Genomic DNA, 26,324 nt, shown 5'->3' with positions numbered 1-26,324 from the left:
TGATTAGAATGTTCTTGACTGAACATTCTAATGCTGATGTCACAATCACTGCTGGTGATTGAAAGCAATGGAGTTCTAGAACACTGACTTCTGGAAAAGAGACATTCCAAAAGAACCTAATCCTTGGTCAGACATTTCCCCGTCCCCCATTATAATTCAGTAGTAAGGAGTAAGATATTCACAAGGGCCAAATGAAGAAAGAAATAAAATCACTGATTTCGTCACAGGGCAACAATCAAGCTCCTGCCCTGATTCTTACCTTTCCCACAGTCCCCCACGTCAAACCCGCAGGACAGCACGTTGCAGGCCTGGTCGCAGAACTTGTCCGCCAGCCAGGAGTTGGCGCAGCCCTGGTTGCAGTAGGACACGCCCCCCATGCCGCCCAAGCTGCCCCCGAACTGCCAGGGCTGACCGAGTCCCCCCGCGCCGCCGCCGGCTCCGCCCCCTGCCCCAAACCGGCTGTTCCCTGCCGTTCCTACGGAAACCGCGGGAAGGAGACGGGGCAGGTGAAACTCCACCTCACCACATCACAGACGATCCACAAACTCAACCAACTTCACAACCGCACTACACCATGTAATAACATTCTCACAACCAACAGCCACCACATACCACACTTAATATACCTGGCACAAGGGGGACAGCTTGGCAACTGCTGTGTGCAGGGGGTAGTTTGATATCAGGTGTATATAAGAAGGGGGTAGTTTGATGTCGGGTGCATATTAGAGGGGGGCAGTTTGATATCAGAGGTGTATATGAGACTGGTAGTTTGATATCAAGTGTGTATAAGAGGGGGGTAGTTTGATATCAGGTGTGTGTAAGAGGGGGTAGTTTGATATCAGATGTGTATAAGAGGAGGGTAGTTTGATATCAGGTGTGTATAAGGGGGTAGTTTGATAACGGGTGTGTATTAGAGGGGGGTAGTTTGATATTAGGTGTATATGTGAGGGGTAGTTTGATATCAGGTGTGTATTAGAGGGGGGTAGTTTGATATCAGGTGTGTATAAGGGGGTAGTTTGATATCGGGTGTGTGTAAGAGGGGGTAGTTTGATATTAGGTGTATATGAGAGGGGTAGTTTGATATCAGGTGTGTATTAGAGGGGGGTAGTTTGATATCAGGTGTGTATTAGAGGGGGGTAGTTTGATATCAGGAGTGTGCAGATAAGTACAGCTCACCTAGGCAGTCTCCTCCATCCCAGTCACAGGCGGAATTATTACAGGCTTTGTCACAGTAGCCATCTTTGATCCAGGAACCGGGACAGCCCTCTGCACAGTTCGGTACAGGCCAGGTGAGGTAAACCTGCACAGACAGGAGAGACAGCTGAGATACAATCATACAGACAGGACAGACAGGTGAGATACAATCATACAGACAGGACAGACAGGTGAGATACATCCGTACAGACAGGAGAGACAGGTGAGATACACCTGTACAGACAGGAGAGACAGGTCAGATACACCTGTACAGACAGGAGAGACAGGTGAGATACACCAGTACAGACAAGAGAGAGACAGGTGAGATACACCTGTACAGACAGGACAGACAGGTGAGATACACCTGTACAGACAGGACAGACAGGTGAGATACAATCATACAGACAGGACAGACAGGTGAGATACACCTGTACAGACAGGAGAGACAGGTGAGATACACCTGTACAGACAGGAGAGACAGGTGAGATACACCTGTACAGACAGGAGAGACAGGTGAGATACACCTGTACAGACAGGAGAGACAGGTGAGATACACCTGTACAGACAGGAGAGACAGGTGAGATACACCTGTACAGACATAGACACAGATGCGATTCACCTGTGTAAATATGGAGACAGGCAAGATTCACCTGCAGAGACGGGCGTGATGTAAGGGGGAGACTAAAGCGTCCTCAGGACAAAACCTGCAGCGCTGGATATCCCATCCGTGGAAGGGGCGCCGCCACCCCCCCCCCCCACTCACCTTCTGTCCCTTGGAGTGGCTGTAGAAGTCGTCGGGCCACACGTCCTTCCCGAACATGACGTCGTCGTTCAGGTAGACGAACTTCTGCGAGAGGCCGGGGATGCGGTGGATGTGGGTCTCGATGGCGGGGGAGCTGAAGGTGGGCAGGTGGGACTCGTTCTGGAAGATCTCCTGCGGAGGATCGTGGGAAATGGAGGCGGTTTCCGTTCAATTTCAATTCAGCCCGTTCCCTCAAATCACTTCAAATTCAACTGAACAATGCACCGCAACAATGCCCTATGTTAGCTTTGGCAACTGAACGTCGCCAAAGACACGACGCGGCACGCTGAAGGGGGACGAAGGGGAAAGGTCAGGGGTCAATCTGCTCACATGGTGCGTCACCACGGTGACGCGGGGGTTGTCCAGGTTGAGCCAGGACGGGATCTGGCCGTTGGTGATGATGAAGACGTGCCGCACCCAGGGGGCGTGCCTCTCCACCGAGCGCAGCGAATAGCGGAGCTCCTCGTTGTCCTCGAAGCGACTCGCCGACACGTCCTCGTCGTGCCGGGACTGGCAAGGTGGGGGGGGTAAAAATCAACACCTGTCCCCCTTGTTCACCTCCTCATATGTTCAGTAGCCTCTTCAGGTATATTCATATATTAAAATTTATTTTTTAATAGGAGTACATATTTATCATAAGTACCTTTGCTTTTCTTTGTTGTGCTGTGTTACGCTGAATAATAATACATATATAGGTAATATATGAATTGTAATGAAAAAGATATACTACTGCCATTATTGCTACAATAGCATTACTGCGTAAGCTACGGGTGTTCTGTCGAAAACCACTAAACAAATATTCAAAACAAGCCTGCAAATCAAAACACAGAGTTTCAGCAATAGCAGAGGCAGAGCATGCGATGTGACGAACACAGCTGCCTATCTGGTTAGTATCTAGAGTATCCGCGGTGCTCGTGTCCGTAAGACAGGAAGTCGCTGAGACCTGGCTGATGGCACTGAGGTCCCAGAACAGGAAGGCGGGGCTGACGGTCAGCTCTTTCCCGTCCAGGGTCAGGTTCTTCCGGGCCTGCTGGGTCAGATCGGCGAAGTCCTGTGGGCCGTTCAGGTGGAGCAGGGCGATGCTGGCCTCCGAGTACAGCTGCAGCTGCAACCACAATACTGGGGTTACCTCACACACAGCCGCAGGGCTACAGTACAGTACAGTACTATAGTACTGCAGAGACAGAGAGACAGGGCTATAGTACTGAAGAGACAGAGAGTCAGGGCTATAGTACTGAAGAGACAGACAGGGTAAGATACTGAGAGAGAGACAGGACTATAGTACTGTAGAGACAGAGAGACAGGGCTATAGTACTGTAGAGACAGACAGGGTAAGAGAGTGAGAGAGAGACAGGACTATAGTACTGCAGAGACAGAGAGACAGGGCTATAGTACTGCAGAGACAGAGAGACAGGGCTATAGTACTGTAGAGACAGACAGGGTAAGATAGTGAGAGAGAGACAGGACTATAGTACTGCAGAGACAGAGAGACAGGGCTATAGTACTGCAGAGACAGAGAGACAGGGCTATAGTACTGTAGAGACAGACAGGGAGACAGGGCTATAGTACAGCAGAGACAGACAGAGAGACAGAGCTATAGTACAGCAGAGACAGACAGGGAGACAGGGCTATAGTACAGCAGAGACAGACGGAGAGACAGGGCTATAGTACAGCAGAGACAGACAGGGAGACAGGGCTATAGTACAGCAGAGACAGACAGGGAGACAGGGCTATAGTACTGCAGAGACAGACAGGGAGACAGGGCTATAGTACTGTAGAGACAGACAGAGAGACAGGGCTATAGCACAGCAGAGACAGACAGGGAGACAGGGCTATAGTACTGCAGAGACAGACGGGATAAGAGAGTGAGAGAGAGACAGGACTATAGTACTGCAGAGACAGACAGAGAGACAGGGCTATAGTACTGCAGAGACAGACAGAGAGACAGGGCTATAGTACAGCAGAGACAGACAGAGAGACAGGGCTATAGCACAGCAGAGACAGACAGGGAGACAGGGCTATAGTACTGCAGAGACAGACGGGATAAGAGAGTGAGAGAGAGACAGGACTATAGTACTGCAGAGACAGACAGAGAGACAGGGCTATAGTACAGCAGAGACAGACAGAGAGACAGGGCTATAGTACAGCAGAGACAGACAGAGAGACAGGGCTATAGTACAGCAGAGACAGACAGAGAGACAGGGCTATAGTACAGCAGAGACAGACAGAGAGACAGGGCTATAGTACTGCAGAGACAGACAGAGAGACAGGGCTATAGTACTGCAGAGACAGACAGAGAGACAGGGCTATAGCACAGCAGAGACAGACAGGGTAAGACAGTGATAGAGTGATAGAGGTAAAGGGGAACGAGGTCAAGAGAGTGAAATAAGGTGAGAGGGAGTCAGGGTGACAGGGGCACTGGGGGACAGGGGCACGGGGGGACAGGGGCACGGGGGGACAGGGCCACGGGGGGACAGGTAGGGTTTCTGAGACTTGTCATGATGTCATTCCTCAGAAGGGCAGCTGTGTGGAGCGTGACTGAGGATACGGTTTACCTTGCTGCACCCGCATGCACCGTGCGCGTGCATACACACACACACACACACACACACACACACACACACACACACACACACACAATCACAAAACCACCCCAAACACACACACACACACACACACACACACACACACAATCACAAAACCACCCACACACACACACACACACACACACACAATCACAAAACCACCCCAAACACACACACACACACACACACACACGCAATCACAAAACCACCCCAAACACACATACACACACACACACACACAATCACAAAACCACCCACACACACACACACACACACACACACACACACACACACACACACACACACACAATCACAAAACCACCCCAAACACACACACACACACACACACACACACAATCACTAAACCACCCACACACACACACACACACACACAACCACAAAACCACCCCAAACACACATACACACACACACACACACAATCACAAAACCACACACACACACACACACACAATCACAAAACCACCCCAAACACACACACACACACATACACACACTCAGAAAACCACCCCAACCACACACACACAATCACAAAACCACCCCAAACACACACACACACACACACAATCACAAAACCACTCCAAACACACACACACACACACTCAGAAAACCACCCCAAACACACATACACACACACACACACACATACAATCAGAAAACCACCCCAAACACACATACACACACACATTACATTACATTACAGGCATTTAGCAGACGCTCTTATCCAGAGCGACTTACACAACTTTTTACATAGTACTTTACATTGTATCCATTTATACAGCTGGATATATACTGAAGCAATGCAGGTTAAGTACCTTGCTCAAGGGTACAACGGCAGTGTCCTTACTCGGGAATCGAACCTGCGACCTTTCGGTTACAAGCGCAGTTCCTTACCCACTGTGCCACACTCCGCACACACACACACAATCAGAAAACCACCCCAAACACACACGCACATACAGACACACACACACAATCAGAGAACCACCCCAAACACACACACAATCAGAAAACCACCCCAAACACACACACACACACACACACAGAAAAGCACCCCAAACACACACACACACTCAGAAAAGCACCCCAAACACACACACACTCACAAAACCACCCCAAACAAAAACACACACTCAGAAAAGCACCCCAAACACACACACACTCACAAAACCACCCCAAACACACACACACACTCAGAAAACCACCCCAAACACACACACACACTCAGAAAACCACCCCAAACACACACACACACACACTCAGAAAAGCACCCCAAACACACACACACTCAGAAAACCACCCCAAACACACACACACACTCAGAAAAGCACCCCAAACACACACACACTCACAAAACCACCCCAAACACACACACACACTCACAAAACCACCCCAAACACACACACACACACTCACAAAACCACCCCAAACACACACACACACTCAGAAAAGCACCCCAAACACACACACACTCAGAAAACCACCCCAAACACACACACACACTCAGAAAAGCACCCCAAACACACACACACTCACAAAACCACCCCAAACACACACACACACTGAGAAAACCACCTCAAACACACACACACACACACTCACAAAACCACCCCAAACACACACGCACGCCCACACACAATCAGAGAAGGACACACACACACACACACACAGTTTATGCTGCACTACAGCACTCCCACACATACACACACACACACACACACACACACACAGATTCACACACTTGCACAAACAGACCAATGTATTCTCTCACGTGCACATACAGACACACACATTCTTACTCAAGCACATACACACACACACACACACTCACTCACACACACACACACACACACACACTTTATCCAGCGTGTCACGTAACACTATACCCCTGAGGCCCTGCTACCTTATATTCCGTTGCCCTTGGAGAGCCCCCTGTGGCCTTATAAAAACCGCCTATAAACTCCAGATCTGAGTCAGTGCTCAGCCCTGCGGAGCTGGCCGGGGCGGGGGGGTGGGGGGACGGGGGGGGGGGGGCCAGACCTTTCCATCTTTACCATGCAGCGAGCCAGGTCCCCCCCCACTCACCCCACCCCCCACCCCAACCCCAACATGCCCATAAATGCTGGTCGTTCCACCGCGGGCGAGGGCATCGCCACCCGAGCCAGCTCGAGCGAACCCGGCACCCCTCGTCCCGTGACCGCACGCGGGGGGGGGGGCGATGCCAGCGTCCCGTTCGCACGCCAAACCCCCCGCGCGAAGAAACCGCCGCGTTCCGCTAAGAGAGCGGCGAACGCTCACCGATGGCTCCGCGACAGGTCGCAGTTAAAAAAAAACGGCGGTCGTTTCGCAGCCGGTCCGTCGGAGGCGCCGTCCGGGCCCCCCTCGACGCTCGCGGGCGTTGTCCCAGCACCCTCGCGGTTCCCTTTTTTCGCAAGAGCCAATCGCACGCGGGCCAGCCTCGGCCAATGGGAAACAGGCAGGCCCTTCCGCGGTTCGCGCCGACGAGCGATTTCCCCCGGAAGCGAGTTACGGAAAGTTCTAGGAGCCCAGCTGCACGCCGCGCCGCATCCGCTGCAGCTGCCCCGCGCGGTTCGACTCCTACGGCGCGGTCGCGGGGTTTCGAACCCGGGCGGCGCTCGGAGACCGACCCCCCCCAGACCCAGCCCAGCCGGGTAATTTTGGCGTCACGTGGTTCGGGGCGGGGCAGGCGGGCGTCGGTGCGCAGGTGGCGGAACTGCGCGGGGACCTTTTGCCCGTGGCCATGGCGACGTGTCCGTCCGGACCGTTCTAAAGTTAACGACGACCGCTCCAACTAGGGCTTCGGTCTAATCCTGTGTGGTCACGTGACCCAGAGAACTCCTCTTTAGAACAAAGCTTCGACTCACACCGCAACAGAAGGCCTTATAAGGAGTTATAATTCCACAGTTACAGGAATACATCACCACCACGTATACCCCGTTTGGAGAATTCACAAGTAAAACAAATACATTTACATAATTATTCTGCGAATACAGATATAGAAATAATATTTCAACTCAGTGCATTCTATTTGTTGGGAGAATGACTGGCACACTGACGTTGTGGGAGATTTGCAGAGACCGACCAGAAGGATTTCTCAGACCAGCACTGCCCTCTACTGGACACTGATCTGAATTACATTGAGGTCTGTGAGTTGGTGTATTACAGCACAGTCTGGATTGTCAGTTTTTCAAGATATAACCACCAAAGCAGTTCCCTTTAACAAAGGTTGGCACGGGACATCATCAATATACATAATCTTTCCTTGTGTGATATACCTAACCAATCCCTGCATGATATACCTAACCAATCCCTGCATGATATTCCTAACCAATCCCTGTATGATATTCCATGATATTCCTGTTGCCTGCACATTATTCCCAACCTATCCCTGTTGATTTACCTGCTAAGGAGATTGCAGGCAACAGACAGGGGGATGCTCTTACCTGTGGTGCAGTACAGGTGAGAGAAAGGGGGCGGGTCTTACCTGTTTGATCTTGCTGGTGACAGTGGAGGGCAGCTTGACCCTCAGCTGCTCCGTCTCCTTGAGCGAGGGAGGGAAGCCGCTCAGGTAGGCCAGGGTCTGCATGCGCACCAGGCCTGGGGCCTCCTTGTCTGTAGTCTGAAGAAGGCCAATAAAACTCAATTTCCCAGAAGTCTTTGCGCAAGAGTCACGCGTACCACGGAAACATCTAACACCGTAGACCAAGCAGAGGACACCTTAAATAGCAACCACAAGTATCTCAAAGAAGCTTTTAGGCTAGGAATGATGGGGCTGTTTTAAAAGTAAAGGGGGAAGAGAAGAGAAAGTGGAAGGGGGTAAGGGAGGAATACAGACGAAGGAAGAGGGGAAACATGACTCGAGCCTCACCAGGTAACCGCGGGAGATGGTGTGTTTCAGGGTGGGGTTTGGCACGTCTGCATGGGCTTTATCAGCTGAGAAACCAGAGAAACACAATGTTATTCACTGCTATGGGAGTGGAACAGACAGATTGTAACTTCACTATGGGAGTAGAACAGATGGACTGTACCGTCACTATGGGAGTGGAACAGACTGACTGTACCGTCACTATGGGAGTGGAGCAGACGGACTGTACCGTCACTATGGGAGTGGAACAGACTGACTGTACCGTCACTATGGGAGTGGAACAGGCAGACTGTACCGTCACTATGGGAGTGGAACAGATGGACTGTACCGTCACTATGGGAGTGGAACAGACTGACTGTACCGTCACTATGGGAGTGGAACAGATGGACTGTACCGTCACTATGGGAGTGGAACAGACGGACTGTACCGTCGCTATGGGAGTGGAACAGGCAGACTGTACCGTCACTATGGGAGTGGAACAGACGGACTGTACCGTCGCTATGGGAGTGGAACAGACGGACTGTACCGTCGCTATGGGAGTGGAACAGACGGACTGTACCGTCACTATGGGAGTGGAACAGACGGACTGTACCATCACTATGGGAGTGCTGAACAAGCTTGCTGAACAAGCTTACTCTACAGGGTTGGAGTCCTGATCGATGTGGTCACTTCTGGCACTACGATCCTTACTTCACTCTAGTGTTTCTTTTGCGCCTCTACATCATGAAACCTATGCACTTGTTGTACGTCACTCTGGATAAGAGCGTCTGCTAAATGCCTATAATGTAATGTAATGTAATGAGTGGAACAGACTGACTGTACCGTCGCTATGGGAGTGGAACAGACTGACTGTACCGTCACTATGGGAGTGGAACAGATGGACTGTACCGTCACTATGGGTGTGGAACAGACGGACTGTACCGTCGCTATGGGAGTGGAACAGACTGACTGTACCGTCGCTATGGGAGTGGAACAGACTGACTGTACCGTCGCTATGGGAGTGGAACAGCAGGACCGTGACGCTGGTGGCGGGGTTGCGAGGCTTGGCCAGCTGCAGCAGCTGTTTGGCGGGGGTGAAGGAGGGCGACAGTGATGGCAGGTCCTTCAGGGTGACGTTGGCAGGAAGGGCGGGGTCCAGCACCAGGATGGGTGCCACGATACAGTGGGACAGGAGGCACTCGGGCTTCTCACTACAGAGGGACATTAGGAGAACATCGGGGCAACGTCAGGGCAACGTTTCTCCCACCATCCACTGGAGCGCAGATCCATACACCTATGCTATCAATAGCATTAAGGTCCGCAGCTATGCTACTACAGCTGAATTTATACATTTCACAGTTGCACAGCTCTACATTCTCAGCAAACTCTTCTGAAATCAAAGAGAAAACCTTGTCTTGTGCGCAGCTGCACACTGGCTACGTTCTTCTCTGATTACCACAACAGGAACAACCCCATTCCATTTCAAACGGCAATTTCCCCCCCCCCCCCCCGACCAGTATAACGCTCTCCTCCGTGGTGGCTCCGCCCCTGCGTTGACTTCCGCCACAACCAGCACCACATCTCCCAGCAGCCACATCCTGCACAATACCCACTTCCTGCGCTGACTCTGATCACACGCTTGACAGCAACCGCTCGCGGCGGCCGGCGCCCCACAGGCTCACCTGCTCTTCGGCACGTCCGTTGCGTCGCTCGAGTTCTTTCCCAGCCGTTCCCTGTGGAAGGAGGAAAGGATTACTGTGCGTAATACTCAGTGCGTGACGGTATTAGTGCGTAATAAAGTGTAACTGTATTAGTGTGTATTAATCAGAGTGTAACAGCATTAGCGTGTAATAATCTGAGTGTAACAGCATTAGTGTGTAATAATCAGAGTGTAACTGCATTAGTGTGTAATAATCAGAGTGTAACTGCATTAGTGTGTAATAATCAGAGTGTAACAGCATTAGTGTGTAATAATCAGAGTGTAACAGCATTAGTGTGTATTAATCAGAGTGTAACAGCATTAGCGTGTAATAATCAGAGTGTAACAGCATTAGTGTGTAACAATCAGTGTGTAACAGCATTAGTGTGTAATAATCAGAGTGTAACAGCATTAGTGTGTAATAATCAGAGTGTAACAGCATTAGTGTGTAATAATCAAAGTGTAACAGCATTAGTGTGTAAAAAAGAGTAACAGCATTAGTGTGTGATAAAGTGTAACTGTATTAGTGTGTAATAATCAGAGTGTAACAGCATTAGTGCGTAATAATCAGTGTGTAACTGTATTAGTGCGTAATAATCAAAGTGTAACAGCATTAGTGCGTAATAATCAGTGTGTAACTGTATTAGTGCGTAATAATCAAAGTGTAACAGCATTAGTGTGTAATAATCAGTGTGTAACTGTATTAGTGCGTAATAATCAGAGTGTAACTGCATTAGTGTGTATTAATCAGAGTGTAACTGCATTAGTGTGTAATAATCAGAGTGTAACTGTATTAGTGTGTAATAATAAGAGTGTAACTGTATTAGTGTGTAATAATAAGAGTGTAACAGCATTAGTGTGTAATAATCAGAGTGTAACTGCATTTGAGTGAATATTAATGAGAGTGTAACTGCATTAGTGTGTAATAATAAGAGTGTAACAGTATTAGTGTGTAATAATAAGAGTCTAACTGTATTAGTGTGTAATAATCAGAGTGTAACTGCATTAGTGTGTAATAATCAGAGTCTAACTGCATTAGTGTGTAATAATAAGAGCGTAACTGTATTAGTGTGTAATAATAAGAGTCTAACTGTATTAGTGCGTAATAATAAGAGTGTAACTGTATTAGTGTGTAATAATCAGAGTCTAACTGCATTAGTGTGTAATAATAAGAGTGTAACTGCATTAGTGTGTAATAATAAGAGTGTAACTGTATTAGTGTGTAATAATAAGAGTCTAACTGTATTAGTGTGCAGCGCTGACAGGTCAGAAGCATATTCTCCAGTGAAAGTGGCAGTGAGGCTCCGCCCACAGTAAGGGCGCTATGGCGCGGCGTACCTGCGCGCTCTCAGCTCCTCCTGCAGCTGCTCCCTCACCGCGCGCAGCTCCTTCACCAGGCCGCCGTCCGTGCCGTTCACCCAGGTGTACACCACGTCAATGGGCATGGGCAGGCACAGGCTGCGGCAACACACACAGGAATTTGCGGCAACACACACAGGAACTTGCGGCAACTTGTTCTGGCAAACGGCAACACTGTGCAACTTTTTGAAGTCGAGAGCCGCAATCAGCAGTGGAAAGAGAATCTACACCGGGGGGGGGGGGGGGGGTGGGGGGTGGCCATATTGCTGTGTGTAAACTACTTTTTCTGCAGGCATCACAGAAAGTTTAATTCACCCGTCCATGCCCGTTCATTGCCAGCTGCATAGTGGATCGAGCCACAGTTAAACCCCACAGGACCGTGTCTGAACCCTGCACCCCTGTCACTACACCCCACATTCCCACATATGCATTGCATTTATGGGAATCTCCTATCTGTGGCCTGCTGACACAGTGCCTTGAGAACTCTGGCCTCTGGGGAACTCTGGGGAACTCTGTGGAACCCTGTGGGTGAAGGACTCACCGGTTCTGGAAGGATTTTGCAGCCACATTGTCTCTGTAGGAGTCGAACAGCACGTGGTACTGATCCCTGCTCCACTCCACCAAAACCTACAGAAATAAAAGACTTAATCAACAAGTCAACCAATTTGCTGATTCTACCTCAAAAATACGAGAAGCACACCTTCAGCGATTCAAGAAGTACGTCCAACTGTTGGTGCGCACTCTCATGAGGATGCTGTCCAGGATGCATTGAGCGTTCCCAACACAGTGTCGAAATACACATCTTAAAACATCTTAGAAACCCAGTTTGGCTTTGCTGGAATATTCAGTGGGGTGGTCGCAGCCACAAAACCATTTGCATAACAACTCAAAGACAAAGCAAATGGAAACGAGTCAGACCTTCTGTGAAAATGTGTTTCGGGACAAAACTACGGAACCATAACACGTTTACGACCTTGATGAATTAACAAGATGTTGGTTGGAACGAAAGACAGCAATAAATAGGAGTACGCCAATACAAGGGCAGGGAACTCCCGCTCTACAGAGTGCCCTTTGACACAGAGTTGGATAGTACAGATACTTGCAGAAACGAAGACAATCAAATCAATCACCGCACTCCTGATTTCCACATCACAGACAGCCATCAACTAGCACGCACAAACGCACATGTAAACTGCGAAACACCCGTGTGACGAGATACACTTATTGAAAATTCGAATAATTTGAATATTTAGTTACAGCTTCAAAAACACGATTTAGAACGTTTCGATCGAACCTGTCAACAACTGTTGCAAAACGCAAATGTGCGTATAGCTAGCTAGATTGCTAGCGTTAGCCGACAGCTAGCTTGGCAACAAGTAACCACACTCCAACACGAAGACGTGGAGTGTAGGTTCACAGGGTCTCTGGAGATTTCAGGTGATCACTTGAATCATTGCACTCACCTCCCCGAACTGAAATGCAGACACGATCATGAGGACGATTCCTCCGAAGCAAAGGTAGAGCCCATACCGATGAGACAGGCAAGTGTAGGTCTGTCTCTGCAGGAGTTTGAGTACAGAATTGATAAGCACCATGGCTGTCCTCAGCGATCCATGTCTTCCTATCCGTTCACCATTTGTGCAAGACGCGTTTGTTTGATGCCAACATACAAGAAAACGATATTCGGGAGACGCATTTGTTATTGTCTCGTGACTGTCAAACCGGTCCCTCCGAATGCCTCACTTTCACACTGGCGCTGATGATGACAGTCATTGCAGCGCTCATTAAAACATAATTGTTTTTGAACAGTGGCCTCTACCGGCTGGGAGGCTTACTGCTCACATAAATCAGTAAATTTTTATACAGCCTATTGTACACGCTCAACTGTGGACGCATATGACTTGTTGAAGGATGATATAAGTAATACCGATAGGCTACTATAATTCACGACGAGAGAGGGAATATAATCTAGGGGTAAGGTGGTTGATATGTGGCCCTCAATTCAATCAGAATGGCTTCAGGAATCTGTATATTGTTCCGGGTTTTATTATTGCAATATACTAGATAATAACCGACACATAATTAAAGGGGTTTGAATTAAAATAAAATAAGGAAGGGTGGAAAACAGAAATAATAAGGACGGGTCCAACTCTGGACCAAGTGTTACCTGTTGGAGTTCAATTAACAGTGGACATTTTACTGTGCTACTAGCAACTTGCGGGAAGATGATGTGACACCTACCAGTCTCTGGCAAATTAAAACGAGAGACGAAAAAAAATAACCACAGGTTCGCACAAGTACAGTCTCCCCACGTGACCGTTATGTTAAATTTCTTGGTAAAGTCCGCGTTAGTAGGCGTCTTCCTGCCCGGTATTTTAGTTGGAAAGGACGGACCAAAATCGTTCAAATGGACCAACTTTACATTTCTCCGTTAATGCAGTGTGACCTCCATCCCTAGAGATAGTAGGCTAGGTCGGTCCTGCGCTGTACGGGCTGGCACAATGTTTTGGTTCATGGAAGGAACGTGCTTTTTACCAACTTTTCTGGTAATCTGGTCATCTAGCACATTCCTGATTTCCTATATAATTGCGGTGCTAGATGGACATGTAGATGCAATCTTCCCCTACATAAGGTAAGTTATCGTGTTCTTAATTAATAGCTAACTGTTAGTTATACAAGATTAGAAATAATGCAGCAGGTAATGAATGCACAGTGATAACATTGTCCGTGATCGATTTCATCTTATTTAGCGCACTTAATTTACCCTTGACGAAATTTAAAATCTCGTGGTTAATAAAATAGGCAAGATTTGGGCTGCTGGTTTATTCGTATGACCTGCCAGCGTGAAATACATCGGGAGAATAACTTTTCCGTATTTAGACGCAAAATACAAATCAGTTTCGTTTTCTGGCTGTGGGAGTAGGCTAGTTGAAGTATGTGGCTGCTGTCCCGGTTTAGAAGTTTCTGTGAATGAAATAGCTGCAGCCGCGTAGGCAAAGTCTGAAGTTTATTAACGAAACATCTGCATTCATTTAAATACACAAAGCTGGCACATAATTAGGCCAATGAAACTTCCTACAACCTACGCAGTGGCTGCGCGTTTTTTTTTCATAAGAGTTTTGTGCAGTGTTACACTTGAAGGGGAGGTAGCCTACCGCTGGCGAATAGGTGAAAAAAAAAAACCTTTTCTTGTTTTAATGTGATAAAACCACTCAGCAGTTGGTAATCTACGGAGTCATTTATTTAAAATACAGTTTTTAAAAACGTAAATATTAAAAAGCAACATAGATGTGTTTAAAATTCGTTTTCACCTGTTTCTGAATATACAATGGCCTACCGCATAAAATGAAAATGACAAAATGTAGCAAAAATGCATCTGTGTATGATCAGTTTTTATATTTATGAAGCTGCGTGATTTTGTGGCTGTACCAGGACCATGCGGAGACCCTTTGCGAGGGAGGTGCTCAAAATGAGAAAAGGGCATAACAAATCAGAAAAACTGCATCACCCAGTTATTGCTCAGAATATATTTTACCAAAAGGAATTAATTAAAATTTAAAAATCATCCTGTGTTTTGTGTAGATGGCAGATGTGGCAAATCCTCATCTGATCCAACTATTTATGTTTATTGTGTTTGATTATTTTGCGCATTTTAAGAAAGCGTGGTAGTAAAAGAAAAAACGCCATATGGAGAACCTGGTTTCAGTTATTTATGTTGAATAAACATTTGTTTTATGAGAAACATTTCTTTTTTGTTTTTGTTTTTTTGAAGAAAAAAAAAGGCCTATTGTGCAAAATCATTTGTACAACTGTATGCCCTGCATTAACAGTTTAGCCTGGTCAACTTAGTTAAAGGTTATAGTGGTATTTGAAAGAATGAGCAAACAGGCCACAATGCCTGTAACATATTTCCTCTTTTGTTTACAGTGACACAGGTGCAAGACCCCCTGAGAGTGGCGTGTTTGGCCTGATGACTACGATCACAGCGTTTGCAAGTGAGTTTTGACCAGAATTTGGATTGAAGGCGTAGCTTGAGAACTTGTCTAGGTTTAGATAAATAGGGTCAGTTGCATCGGGTGTGCTTAGCTGGAGTTTGAACCTCAGGTTCGAACCTCTAGGCAACAGAACTGCACGTCAGCTGGAACAGCTAATCCCTTTTCCACAGTGTTGAATAGCTGATCCAGTTGTTATGCAGTTCTGTAGACTAGAGGTTTAAGCCTGAGGTTCTCCAGTTAAGCACACTGTAATTGACACACAGGGTCCGAGACACCATAAAGACATGAGTTACAGGAAGTGACCCTTTGCTATATAGCGCTATATATCTGCTATATAGAGGTCACCGTGCAGTGGCTGTGCCTACACACTGCTCTCCCAGAGCAGAGGATTATTATGAGCAACGAGCCCAGTGGGGAAGAGCAGCATACAGGTTCCCAAGTCCAAACTGATCTCAGGTCAGTGTTGCTTCACAGCTGAAACTGTGCTGCTGATCCAGGGTGAGGCTGGACCACCTGTCCCTCTGTCTGGCCTGCTGGTGATACAGAGACATTTTTCTTCTTCTTCTACTTCTTCTTCTTCTTATTATTATTATTGTTATTATTATTATTATTATGATTATTATTATTAGTAGTAGTAGTAGCAGTAATAGTAGTAACAGCAGCAGTAATAGTAGTAGTAGTAGTTGCAGTAGTGGTAATAGCAGTAGTAGTAGTAGTAGTAGTAGTAGGAACAGCAGCAGTAGTAGTAGTAGCAGCAGTAATAGTAGTAGTAGTAGTAGAAGTAGTCGTTGCAGTAGTAGTAGTAGTAGCAGTAGAAGTAGTAGTAGTAATGGTAGTAGTAGTAACAGCAGTAGTAGTAGCAGTAATAGTAGTAGTAGTAGTAGTAGTAGTTGCAGTTGTAGTAGTAGTAGTAGTAACAGCAGCAGTAGTAGTAGTAGTAGTAGCAGTAGCAGTAGTAGTAGTAACAGCAGCAGTAGTAGTAGCAGTAGCAGTAGTAGTAGGAGGCTTTAGATAAGAGTTCCTCTCAATAATGTGCAGCTCAGCTGAGCTCACCTCACCTCCCCCTGACACCCCCCCCCCCCTCCCCACACACACACACACACACACACACACACACACACACACACACACTTCCTCCCGTGAGGTTAGTGGAAACAGGAACCATTTACAGACATCTGGGAAATACAGGCCAGAGAGTGTATTGCATCATTTTATCATACATTCATGTGATATATGTTGCATAATTGAGGAAAATCCTGAAATTGACAGTGCTACCCCATGCACCACCATTCCACCTTGGCTAATTCAGTTGAATCGTTAGTTAACTACACTATTTTTCACATGAGGAAAATGACATTACGGCAATGTTGTTTTATACAGTTTTGTGCATCTTTTTCTGCGGTACCAATAATTCTGGACCTGATTGTACATACATTTTTTATGTTGTGCCTTAGCTTCAAACACAAGACGAAACGACTGAACGCGGTCTTTAAATCTAAAGTAGAGCATACTGAGCCGAGGGTAGAATGGACGTTGATTAACCAACCACCCGACTGGTTAATGATTGATATTCTTTGTGCGCTGATGCTGTAACCCTGTGGGTATTTCCTAGGTGTTGCCACCATGTTTGCACGCTTCAAGCATGTGCAGAAGTTACAGGAGGACGCCAACGCCAGGCCTTGGCTGAATCTGGCCGCCTTCTGGTGCGGACTCGTTTCCTGCCTAGGAATGGGCATCGTGGGTACTTTTCAGGTACCGGCCCAGTCCGCCTGAGATCCTGTGCTTCTGGAACTTTCTTTTGAGGAAACAGATTACCAAGTGAACAGACATTCGGTTTCGTCGTCAGGTTCATCGCCGTTCACTGAAAGCAACGACCCGCTCGTGCTGTAACTGAATGCTTACTCTTGGCCATTCGCTGATGTTACTTAGCTTCACCAAATAGTACGGGTAAAATAACGCTAATATTCCAAATAATAACTCTTTTTTTTCCACAAAAGGAACTGTTCCTCACCAGAATCAATGAACTGTGACATATGGAGTAGCAGTGCAGCTAAAATGAGAAAAAAAAACAAAACAAAAAAAAAAAAAAACAAGAGGCTTGCCAACCAATTGGGATTCAGGACCGAAATGTTGCCTCCATTTTGAAAATTGCGCAATAATAGAATCTTTCAGCTGTAGCTGATTGCATGAGTATCTCAGGATGTGAGAAGCTCTTTTGGCTGATGGGGTGGCGGAGAGAGAGGAGGAACCGAACCTTGTGACTGTTGGGCCTTTGTTTCTTTTCAGTTTTGTTTCTGGCAAAACGGAGACTTACCCGGCTGCTCCTTTTCCGACTTTACGAAACCACGAAACCAGCAGTCGCAGCTGCGCTGGGTCCCGCTGCGGTTGGCTGAGGTTTCGCAGTGTCTGGGCGCTGTTTTCACAAATTCGGGAACCCTCCCAAATCTGGAACAGGGGCTGAAGTATTAAGGGCTGTTCTGGGTTTTACTGGCAGTCAAACTCCTGTCCCCTACCTTTCAGAGATATCAATGGCCGGCCCTAAAATAATAATAATAATAATAATAATAATAATAATAATTAGAAGAAGAAGAAGAGGAAAAAGAAGATGAAAAATTTTATTTTTAATATTTATTTAAAATTCACCCTTCAAAGTGTGCAGCTCAAAAATATACTAAGTAAAAAATAAAAAAATAATATATATATATATATAATCCAAATAACTAAAAGTAAATAACGCTAAATAACAAGTAATAAAAGAACGTAAAAATATAATGACAAAATAAGAGCTAGTCATAAACAGTAAAAAAAACAAGTGGGATCTAGGATCATTGTTGTGATATGGTTCATTGTGATTTGGTGATATGGTTTTATACTAATATTGTGGTAAGACTGTGTTGATCTGTCAAAGCACTTTGAGCTACATACTCTGTAGGAAAGGTGCTATATAAATAAAGTTATTATTATTATTATTATTATTAGGCTTTTCAGTAGACATAGCCTCTCTGTTCTGCTGTAGGACGGAGTTATGCACTGATCTGTAGTGCACTCAAAGGCCTTACTTCCTGTCTGCAGGTGACGCTGATGCCCTACACCCACGACGTGGGCGCTGTCATGTTCTTCATCTTCGGGGTGGCTTACACCATCATGCAGTCCATTACCTCGTACCTCACGCACCCCTACGGGGCCTCCATGGCCGTGTGCCACGTCCGAGCCGCCGTCTCCGCCCTGGCTCTGCTCGCGGCTTTTCCCAGTATCCTTTTGTGGCTTTGAACTCTACTACCTGCTACCCTGCTCTCCTGGGTCACGTGACTGAAAGAAACGTCCGCGTGACCCAGCGGGTAATCCGCCCTCATCGATCCATGGGTGCATTACAATCGCTTATTTTTTTATCTGTCTTTGCCTCTCCGCTTCCTTGTGTCCTTTCCTAGTACGGAAAGCCAAACGGGTCAAAAATACTTGAAAGGAATGAGCCCCGTATTGTTGGTCTGAAGTGTAATAGCCATTGCCTGGGTTCAGTCAAAATTTGTCCTGAACTTTGACCTTAGTTTTCAGTGACATTTTTTTTTGCTTTATTGCAAATAAATTGTCAAATTGAGTTTGTGACAAATAAAAGTGCAGTGCCATTCACTTGTAAGTCAAAGGAAAAATCTTATATAGAATACATAGGCCCACATATGCAATTCATAACACTGTGGAGTGTTAATTCATGAGTATTTCTCATATACAATTAAGGCACAATAGTCTGCTTTATCATTACGATATAGGAGTCATATTTGTGTCCTGGTGCTGCAGTTAAACGCCTGTTAACTATGACTTCACCAGTGATCGTCTGCGCGGCGCTCGTACCCAGCAAACTGGACTGGGACGCACATGACAAGGTACGGCCGACCTTGAACGCTGCCTAACACACGCGTACCTATGGAATGACCGTACGGCGCCACTGAGTCAGATACAAGCAACAGGTTACGACCACATAGAACCACTGCAGCAAATACAGCCAATGAGATAAGGACCGCACAGGACCACCGAATCAAGTACAGGCTGCAGAGTATGACCAGTACAGGACCGTAGGCTCAAATGTCTAAATGTGACAACAAAAAAAAAAGACAATTTAAAAGCCACTGACAGGACAGAGCTGAGGATAGCCGCGTTGCTTGTTCATGACCTCAAGGTCACAGAGTGGCGTGGGGGGGCGGGGGGGGGGGGAATTTCAGAAAATCAGGTGACTGACTCTGCCTTCTCTCGCGCTCTCAGGGCTACGTCCTCCACTTAGTCAGCGCCGTCTTCGAGTGGGTGGTGACCTTCAGCTTCGTCCTCTTCTTCCTCAGTTACATACGAGAGTTCCAGGTGGGTCAACCCCTCCCTTCGCCATTTGAGGCTTTTTGCATCGCTCTGCCGAACCTCGCTTTGCATTGGCCTCTTATCGCTATCCATCACTTTATATTAGTCCGGCTCTGCTATGCATCATTTTGTATTTTGTTAGCACCTGTTTGATTGGGACAGATACGTAGCGTGTGACATAGATAGACTATTTAAACCAATCAGAGGCACCGTAACATAACATCCATGGCTAACGCTGTGCCTAGAGAAGCATTGCGAAGTGTAGCTATCAATCTCATCGTTAGTTACTGTACACCTCCTCATATTCATCAGTCTGGGCTGAGCTGGGTGGCTACTGCGCTGGAGGACTGCGCAGCTCTCGCAGTCAGATCGACCGGAGCGGTCATTCCTCGAGGGTTGCACACGCAGCATTACGGCTAGGGAACTTGGGCTTTGTCGAGGTTGCAGGTTCAGTTCCGTCGCTCAGCAGAGCGCTGTCGCCATAACCCCTCAGCAAGATACTCAAACTGAATCGCTTCGGTGAACACAACGGATGCCGCGTGAAACCGTGATCTGCGTAAGAGCGTCCGCTAAACGCCCGAATGTCAGCGTGCAGCGCGACAGGTTGGGGGGGGGGGGGTTAACGTGCCGACTGAGGTAACCGCGCGCGCGCACGCATCCCGTAGAACTGGTGGCCAGTGTCCTGCCTCAACGCGGGTTTCAGGATTTTTCGGTTGCGCGCTAACGGCCGCCCCGTTTCCCTCTTCCAGAGATTCAAACTGACGCTGACCGCGGAGATGCTCGTCGACACCTGACAGACGGCCCCTGCGAGAACAGTATTTTCAAACGAGTGCTCATATTTTGATTAATATTTATATTTTTTATAAAAGTTTCTTCGTAGTGCTAAATTGCACATTGAATATGGGCTGGAGAATAAAGAAAAACAGTGCTTTACATGAGGGCCGACCTTGTCAGTGTTTTTTTTGTTTGTTTCTTAATCCCCGAAAATTCAGGCAGGCCCATGGGTGTGCTCTCTCCCGCACCGCCTCTGATTATGTAATGAAATACAGCAGGCTTCGCGACTGAAGCGAGGCAGCTCTGGAAAGAACGGAGGAAGCCCTTTTCCCTGACAACTACGGTTGTCATGGTGACGGCTCACACTCACACATGCTCGGAACTCTCTCCGTCGCTGCGCCACGCCCGTGGCGACCAACAGCGTGTTTCTGAAATACGAAAATGTGAGAGTGGGTGGGAGCGTATATGGGCGATATGAAAAAACCCATTGCCCAAACTTGGACAAAATAATGAACGCCACCAGAAATGATTTACCGTGCGTGTGTGTGTGTGTGTTTATGTTTGTGCATATGGGAGTGTGTGTGTGTATGTGTGTGTGTGTGTATGCGTATGTGTGCCTGTGTGTGGATGTATGTGAGTTTGTGTGTGTGTGTGTGTGTGTGTGTGGAAGTGTGTGTGTGTGTGCATCTATGTGTATGTGCTTGTGTGTCGGAGTGTCTAAGTGTGTGTGTATGTGTGTGGGACTGTGGGAGCGTGGGAGTGTGTCTGTGGGAGTTTGTGTGTGTGTGTGTGTGTGTGTGAGTGCTGTAGTGCTGTGGTCAAGCGGTAGCGTTCTCATTCTGTGTGTTCGACACCATGTCACACACGGCGAGAGGTGTCATTTGAGAATCACACGGCACAGAGGAGCGAGAAAGAGCCTGCCACTTCCTTCAAGATGCATCACTGCGGACACGGCCCCTTACAGCTGACATGAGAACAAAACTCACAAGACATTTCTCAAACTAACCTCAACACCTGCCACAAAATTAAAAAAAAAAAAACCTTCAGAAATTAGACACCAACAATGTGCTGATAATGTTTATTTTACACGTATTACTTCTTTTGTTTTACCTATGCACACAATTTTGAACGCAGTAAAAAAATACACATTGAAACTATACAGATGTGAGTGTATTTTATCGACTCGTCTACTGGTTTTGAAAGCAGTTCTAATGTTTATCTGTAATAGGAAAATTCGGGCCACTGCACCCTCCTCAAATAGCCGCGGCCACACAGAAATTTAGCAGACTTAAAGCGCAACTCGGGAAATACAGGTAGGGTGAATGAGGTCAAGGTTTTGTTTTTAACGGGAAATCCACATAACACAAAAGCTGGCACTTCTGTAGAATATGGCGCATTTCTGAAAACGTGGCAGATTTTATGTGTGGTCAGATTAAGTTTGGCTGCATGTTATTATTACTGCTACTATTCTGTGCACTTAATTGAACCATAATTCACTAGTGTACTGTACTGTCCTTAAAAAATCAAAGAGCAAATGGGTGTTATCCCTTTATCATACTTACACATTTTTACACTGAGCTGTAAGACGTATCTAATCTTATGGGATTTAGAGATTGTTTCCCAAAAAGCACCATTATCGTCCTTTGAGTCACTGCAAAGGGGCAGGACTTCCTGTCCTGCCTGTCACACACACTGGCCCTGGATAGGCCAGGGAGAGGGCGGGGTTTCAATCGCTGAAAGATGATTCGCTGTCAGAGCTGTTGTCATCTGCTTCCTCTGTGGCCTTCCCTGCATCCGGCACAGGAGCATCAGGGGTGCTGCGACAGGCAGACAGATCACGTCCATCAATCAATGCCTAGCAACAATAGGTTGACAGACAGTTCTGCCCTGTTGGCAAAGCTTAGCAGAGACAGCCCATCTAAATCAGAGGGAGTAGAGAATTGGGGAGGGGGGCTGAGAAGTTGAACACACTAAGCTCCTTTAGCAAGGGTTGGGGCCATTCTATTCCAATTCAGTCCATTTCAGTTCCTTCCCTGATTGAACTGACTGAATTGTAATGGAACGGAGCCCGGCGCTGCCCTGTGGCACAGAATATGGGAAGCAAGCAAACTTACTCAAGCAGACTTGGGTCCAGGCCCTCCTGGACCATCTTGTTTTTAATGGCCATAACCGGAACACCCTGAGGAGAGAAGGCAAGACCTGAGTCTCAATTCAGACAGGAAGGATAACACAGGTATGTGTGTGTGTGTGTGTGTGTGTGTGTCTATGTCATACCTGGGTCAAATATGTATTTGTTTTGGATTCAAATATTTTTCTGTGCTCTGTTGATCTTGCCTGGTGTAATTGAGCCTGCCAATATGACCGGATAGGCCGGGTTTGCACTTTTTGAGAGTATTTCATTGGTTCCAATACCCCAGACAAGATCAGTGGAGCGTAGAAAAGTATTTGAATCCAAAACACATACGTATTTGACCCAGGTCTTTGTCCATGTACAGTATGTGAGAGTGTAGCTCAGTTCCATTTCAGTGAAGGTAGCCTCAACCCCAGATACTCAATCTAAAGTGACTGGAAAGGGAAGTTACCGGTTTTCAACAGTCTACTATCTGAGGCTTGTGAAGTACCCTTCGATTAACGCTGAAGACCTCCGAACACTGGGCGATACACAAACAAGGGAACTGACCTATAACCTCTCTTGAACTTTAACCTCTGACCCGCGACTCACCACTTGCACCATTTTCAGGTATCTGGCATATCGTGAGTCTTTGGCGACGGTCGGAACGTTGTCTTTCGGCGCTTCCGTCCTCGGCTGCTGCCCCGCCTCCTGCGCATATTGAACACACCAGATGCTTCCAGAGGCCGTATACATACAAATAAAACAACAATCTCAAACTGCACTTGATTCCATAACATGACAACTTTGTCAGGACTAAGGGGCGGCAGTGTAGTGTAATGGGCTAGGAACCGATCTTGTAACCTAGAGCTGTAGGTTTGAGTCCTTGGTAGGACCTTGCCGTTGTATACTTGAGCAAGGTACTTAGCCTCAGTATATGTCCAGCTGTTTAAATGTATGCAATTTAATTGCTATGTAAAACATAAGGGGAAAGGGCATTAAAAACCGACCCCGTGTGTATGTTGCCCCGTGTGTACTCAACATAGACAGCACGTGAACGTGCATGCATGTACTGTATATGAGTGTGTGCACAATGGGCTCTACATCTATTTCACTGTAAACACCAGTGTGTATGAACATGGGTCCCGGTGGAACTGGACCTGTTTAGAGTTCCACCCCGCTAAATTTATGATGGGCAATACTACAGTTTATCCCTCACCACTTAAGTTATATATATATATATATATATATATATATATATATGTTACCATATGAAACGTGATCAAACAATCTGTTTAAAAATTGTAATCTAAAATTTAACACGGAGACCAGGAATACCTACGAACACTAATTTGTTCAGCGACCCCAGGTGCCGTAAATTAAGTCGAATGATTGCAGTGCCAGAGGAGAGAGGCGCTGCGCGAGCCCAAGCCGAACGACAGCCCAGAAGTTCCTCGCTATTTTACACAGACAGTGTAACTGACGATAAACAATTTTTTACTAACATTACTGATAAAACAAAAAGCGGTCCAGTCATGAAAACAAAGAAAAGTCGAAGTATGGTTTGTCAGTTGCGTCCGTTTAGAGGGCTGCCAGAAGTGAATATCCATTGCAATTGGACACGCCTGACAAACATCCAGCTCGTGTTTACAAACGACACGCTTCAAACGGAAGTATTATTGTTTTTCTGCTTGAATATTTGGGAAACGTAAGTACACATCTTCACCTTGTAGTTTAATGGAAACTTTAAACACTTTAAATGTCGCGAAATGACTGCGCTGGGTCTTTAATGCACAGGCTGGCTAGCTAGTTAGCAGTAACTAACCAATGTTTTATAGAACGCCCGCACGAGACTGATATTGCTAATTGCTGATTAAAGTTTCTTAAGCAGCTAATGGCTTGTATCCAGAACTCAGTAGATGTCGATTTTTATGCTTTGAGGTAGGCAATGTAAATACGTATTGGGGTGTCTCATTGTCATAAATAAACGGTCAGAGATGAGGGATTCTATCGAACGTCCAAAACTATCAGCAAGTATGAACAGAGGATGTCCAATTTAACAGACTTGGTGAACTTGAGACTTGTTTGATATGTCAGTAACACTAAGTCATGTAGAACTGATAGGGAAGAAAGCCATAAGTGTACTTTTTTCTTGCCCCTTATATTTCAACAAAATGAGGCGTCTGTGTGTTAGAGTGCCGGGCTGCCTGCACGTGTGTAGGTAAGTTCTGTTTTCTTGTACCTCGGGAGAAGAGGGAGCCGCCGGCACTTCCGATTGGCTGCTGGACATCATCACTGAGCCATTAACGCCTGCTGACGCCTGTGTCGGCGGACACGCCCCCTCGACCGTGACAGTCTCGAGACCAGGTATGGAAGAAAGCTTGCGGGAGGTACAATGAGACATGTGCACATCAAAAATGTAACATTTCCCAAAATCAAATTATATTAAAACGTCTAATGAAGAAGAGGTACACGTGGTCTTATCTGAAAGATTCAACAAACCTTTGCTTCCAAAATGCTAAGCGTAGTTTCAATTTGTTGGATCCGGAGGGATACGTTGGCCAATTTCTGAACGAAAGAGAAAGATTGTGTGAATAACAGTACTATTGAATAATAACAACACAATGATTGACAACCGATAAAGCGATCCATGAAGAATGAGAGAACGTTACTTCTTCGCAGACGGTGGAGAACCGGTTCAGGAAGCGGACTGTATGCACTATGAACTGATTAAGAAACGCCACGACTCTCTTCTGCTGGATAGCTGGAACCTAGAGAACGACCAGAAATACAATTAGTTAAACAGTAGTAGTCATGTCTAGCTTCGTTGTTGTATTCTAGCTCAATTATTAGCTAGCTAGCTGCTCACTTTAGTAAGGTCCACCCCGGATCCTACTATTGGCAATCCGTCCTCATCCATCGTTCTGTCCTTTCTGTATTATTTCCAAAAAATTAGAGATTTGTTTCAGAGTATTATTTTGGTGTAAATTCGAAGCTTTTCCGAGAGTGTGAAGGAAACCACAATAAAGGAAACTTCCGGAGACCAAACGGACGGAAAAATTCAAAATAAAAGCCAGATTTGGTTGTCTTTTTAAAATTCTCTTACTTGGCTGAAACTAAAGAAAAATGTGTATTTGCATCAACACAATATATAATCTTGTCATTAAACAAACGTGTAATGTAAGCCTAAATTAATTTAATCACTACAGAAAACAATCATATGCATGTTACTTCCATAATTGAGTATTGCCTACAATACAAACCTTGACCTCCAGTGCAAAGAAAATGGGCGATGTAGTTAATATCTAGTTTGTAGATCAGTTGTTTCACCTTACTGTGTTGGTACATATTGTTACTGGTGCTTTAGTGCTTCCACAGCTGCCAGATTGATCTCAAAGACTAAACACTGCCCACCATTATGATCCGTTTCAGCTCCAAGTAATGGAACTTAAACAAATGCTTTCAATACTCATAATTAATCTATACGTCAGAAGGAAACCCAGTATACTCAGGGGTACTCCTGGGGGGTATTTCATGGAGCAGGATTACTGAGTTAGCTGGATGACTGCACTGAGTAAAACC

At 46.4% G+C, this 26,324-nt stretch overlaps 3 protein-coding genes and 1 long non-coding RNA gene across 6 annotated transcripts in view; 2 read left to right on the top strand and 2 right to left on the bottom strand.

Annotated features, from left to right (window-relative positions):
* Positions 1–13,288, bottom strand: part of gnptab (N-acetylglucosamine-1-phosphate transferase subunits alpha and beta) — a 20,767-nt gene extending 7,479 nt beyond the window's left edge. The window contains exons 1-12 of one of the 2 annotated variants that reach the window (XM_035401300.1): positions 12,986–13,288; positions 12,064–12,149; positions 11,502–11,621; positions 10,147–10,197; positions 9,473–9,675; positions 8,489–8,553; positions 8,105–8,239; positions 2,940–3,101; positions 2,327–2,506; positions 1,958–2,128; positions 1,177–1,300; positions 260–475 (exon numbers count right to left, since the gene is read on the bottom strand). In XM_035401300.1, the coding sequence (XP_035257191.1) occupies positions 260–475; positions 1,177–1,300; positions 1,958–2,128; positions 2,327–2,506; positions 2,940–3,101; positions 8,105–8,239; positions 8,489–8,553; positions 9,473–9,675; positions 10,147–10,197; positions 11,502–11,621; positions 12,064–12,149; positions 12,986–13,117 (1,645 nt within the window). In that variant the 5' untranslated portion in view covers positions 13,118–13,288. Of the gene's footprint in view, positions 1–259; positions 476–1,176; positions 1,301–1,957; positions 2,129–2,326; positions 2,507–2,939; positions 3,102–8,104; positions 8,240–8,488; positions 8,554–8,912; positions 8,929–9,472; positions 9,676–10,146; positions 10,198–11,501; positions 11,622–12,063; positions 12,150–12,985 lie in introns of those variants that run through there. The other variant, XM_035401302.1, reaches the window with a different exon arrangement.
* A 492-nt stretch (positions 13,289–13,780) lies between these two features.
* dram1 (DNA-damage regulated autophagy modulator 1) lies at positions 13,781–20,797 on the top strand. Its single transcript, XM_035401320.1, has 7 exons — positions 13,781–14,154; positions 15,450–15,517; positions 17,130–17,269; positions 18,590–18,767; positions 19,340–19,395; positions 19,772–19,864; positions 20,608–20,797. The coding sequence occupies exons 1-7, from the start codon at positions 14,024–14,026 to the stop codon at positions 20,650–20,652; spliced, it is 711 nt and encodes a 236-aa protein (XP_035257211.1). The 5' UTR covers positions 13,781–14,023; the 3' UTR covers positions 20,653–20,797.
* An 885-nt stretch (positions 20,798–21,682) lies between these two features.
* LOC118218701 (WASH complex subunit 3-like) lies at positions 21,683–25,754 on the bottom strand. The gene is made up of 7 exons (XM_035401321.1): positions 25,612–25,754; positions 25,415–25,513; positions 25,245–25,310; positions 24,985–25,122; positions 23,355–23,453; positions 22,747–22,811; positions 21,683–22,449 (listed from the first exon to the last, which is right to left on the bottom strand). Exons 1-7 carry the CDS (start codon positions 25,660–25,662, stop codon positions 22,359–22,361), a joined length of 609 nt encoding a protein of 202 aa, XP_035257212.1. The 5' UTR covers positions 25,663–25,754; the 3' UTR covers positions 21,683–22,358.
* On the top strand, positions 24,098–25,802 carry LOC118218704. Of its 2 annotated transcripts, none has more exons than XR_004763526.1 (3): positions 24,098–24,217; positions 24,996–25,109; positions 25,425–25,802. It is a non-coding gene; the product is annotated as an uncharacterized LOC118218704 (long non-coding RNA). The 2 variants fall into 2 exon arrangements; XR_004763527.1 differs by lacking the exon at positions 24,098–24,217 and adding an exon at positions 24,349–24,450.
* Positions 25,803–26,324: the final 522 nt, after the last annotated feature.

This window comes from Anguilla anguilla, chromosome 19 (genome assembly GCF_013347855.1).
Source record: "Anguilla anguilla isolate fAngAng1 chromosome 19, fAngAng1.pri, whole genome shotgun sequence".
In the NCBI taxonomy this organism is placed as follows: domain Eukaryota; kingdom Metazoa; phylum Chordata; class Actinopteri; order Anguilliformes; family Anguillidae; genus Anguilla; species Anguilla anguilla.
Note: the sequence above shows the minus strand (reverse complement) of the source record. Positions and strands in the feature narration are given on the sequence as shown.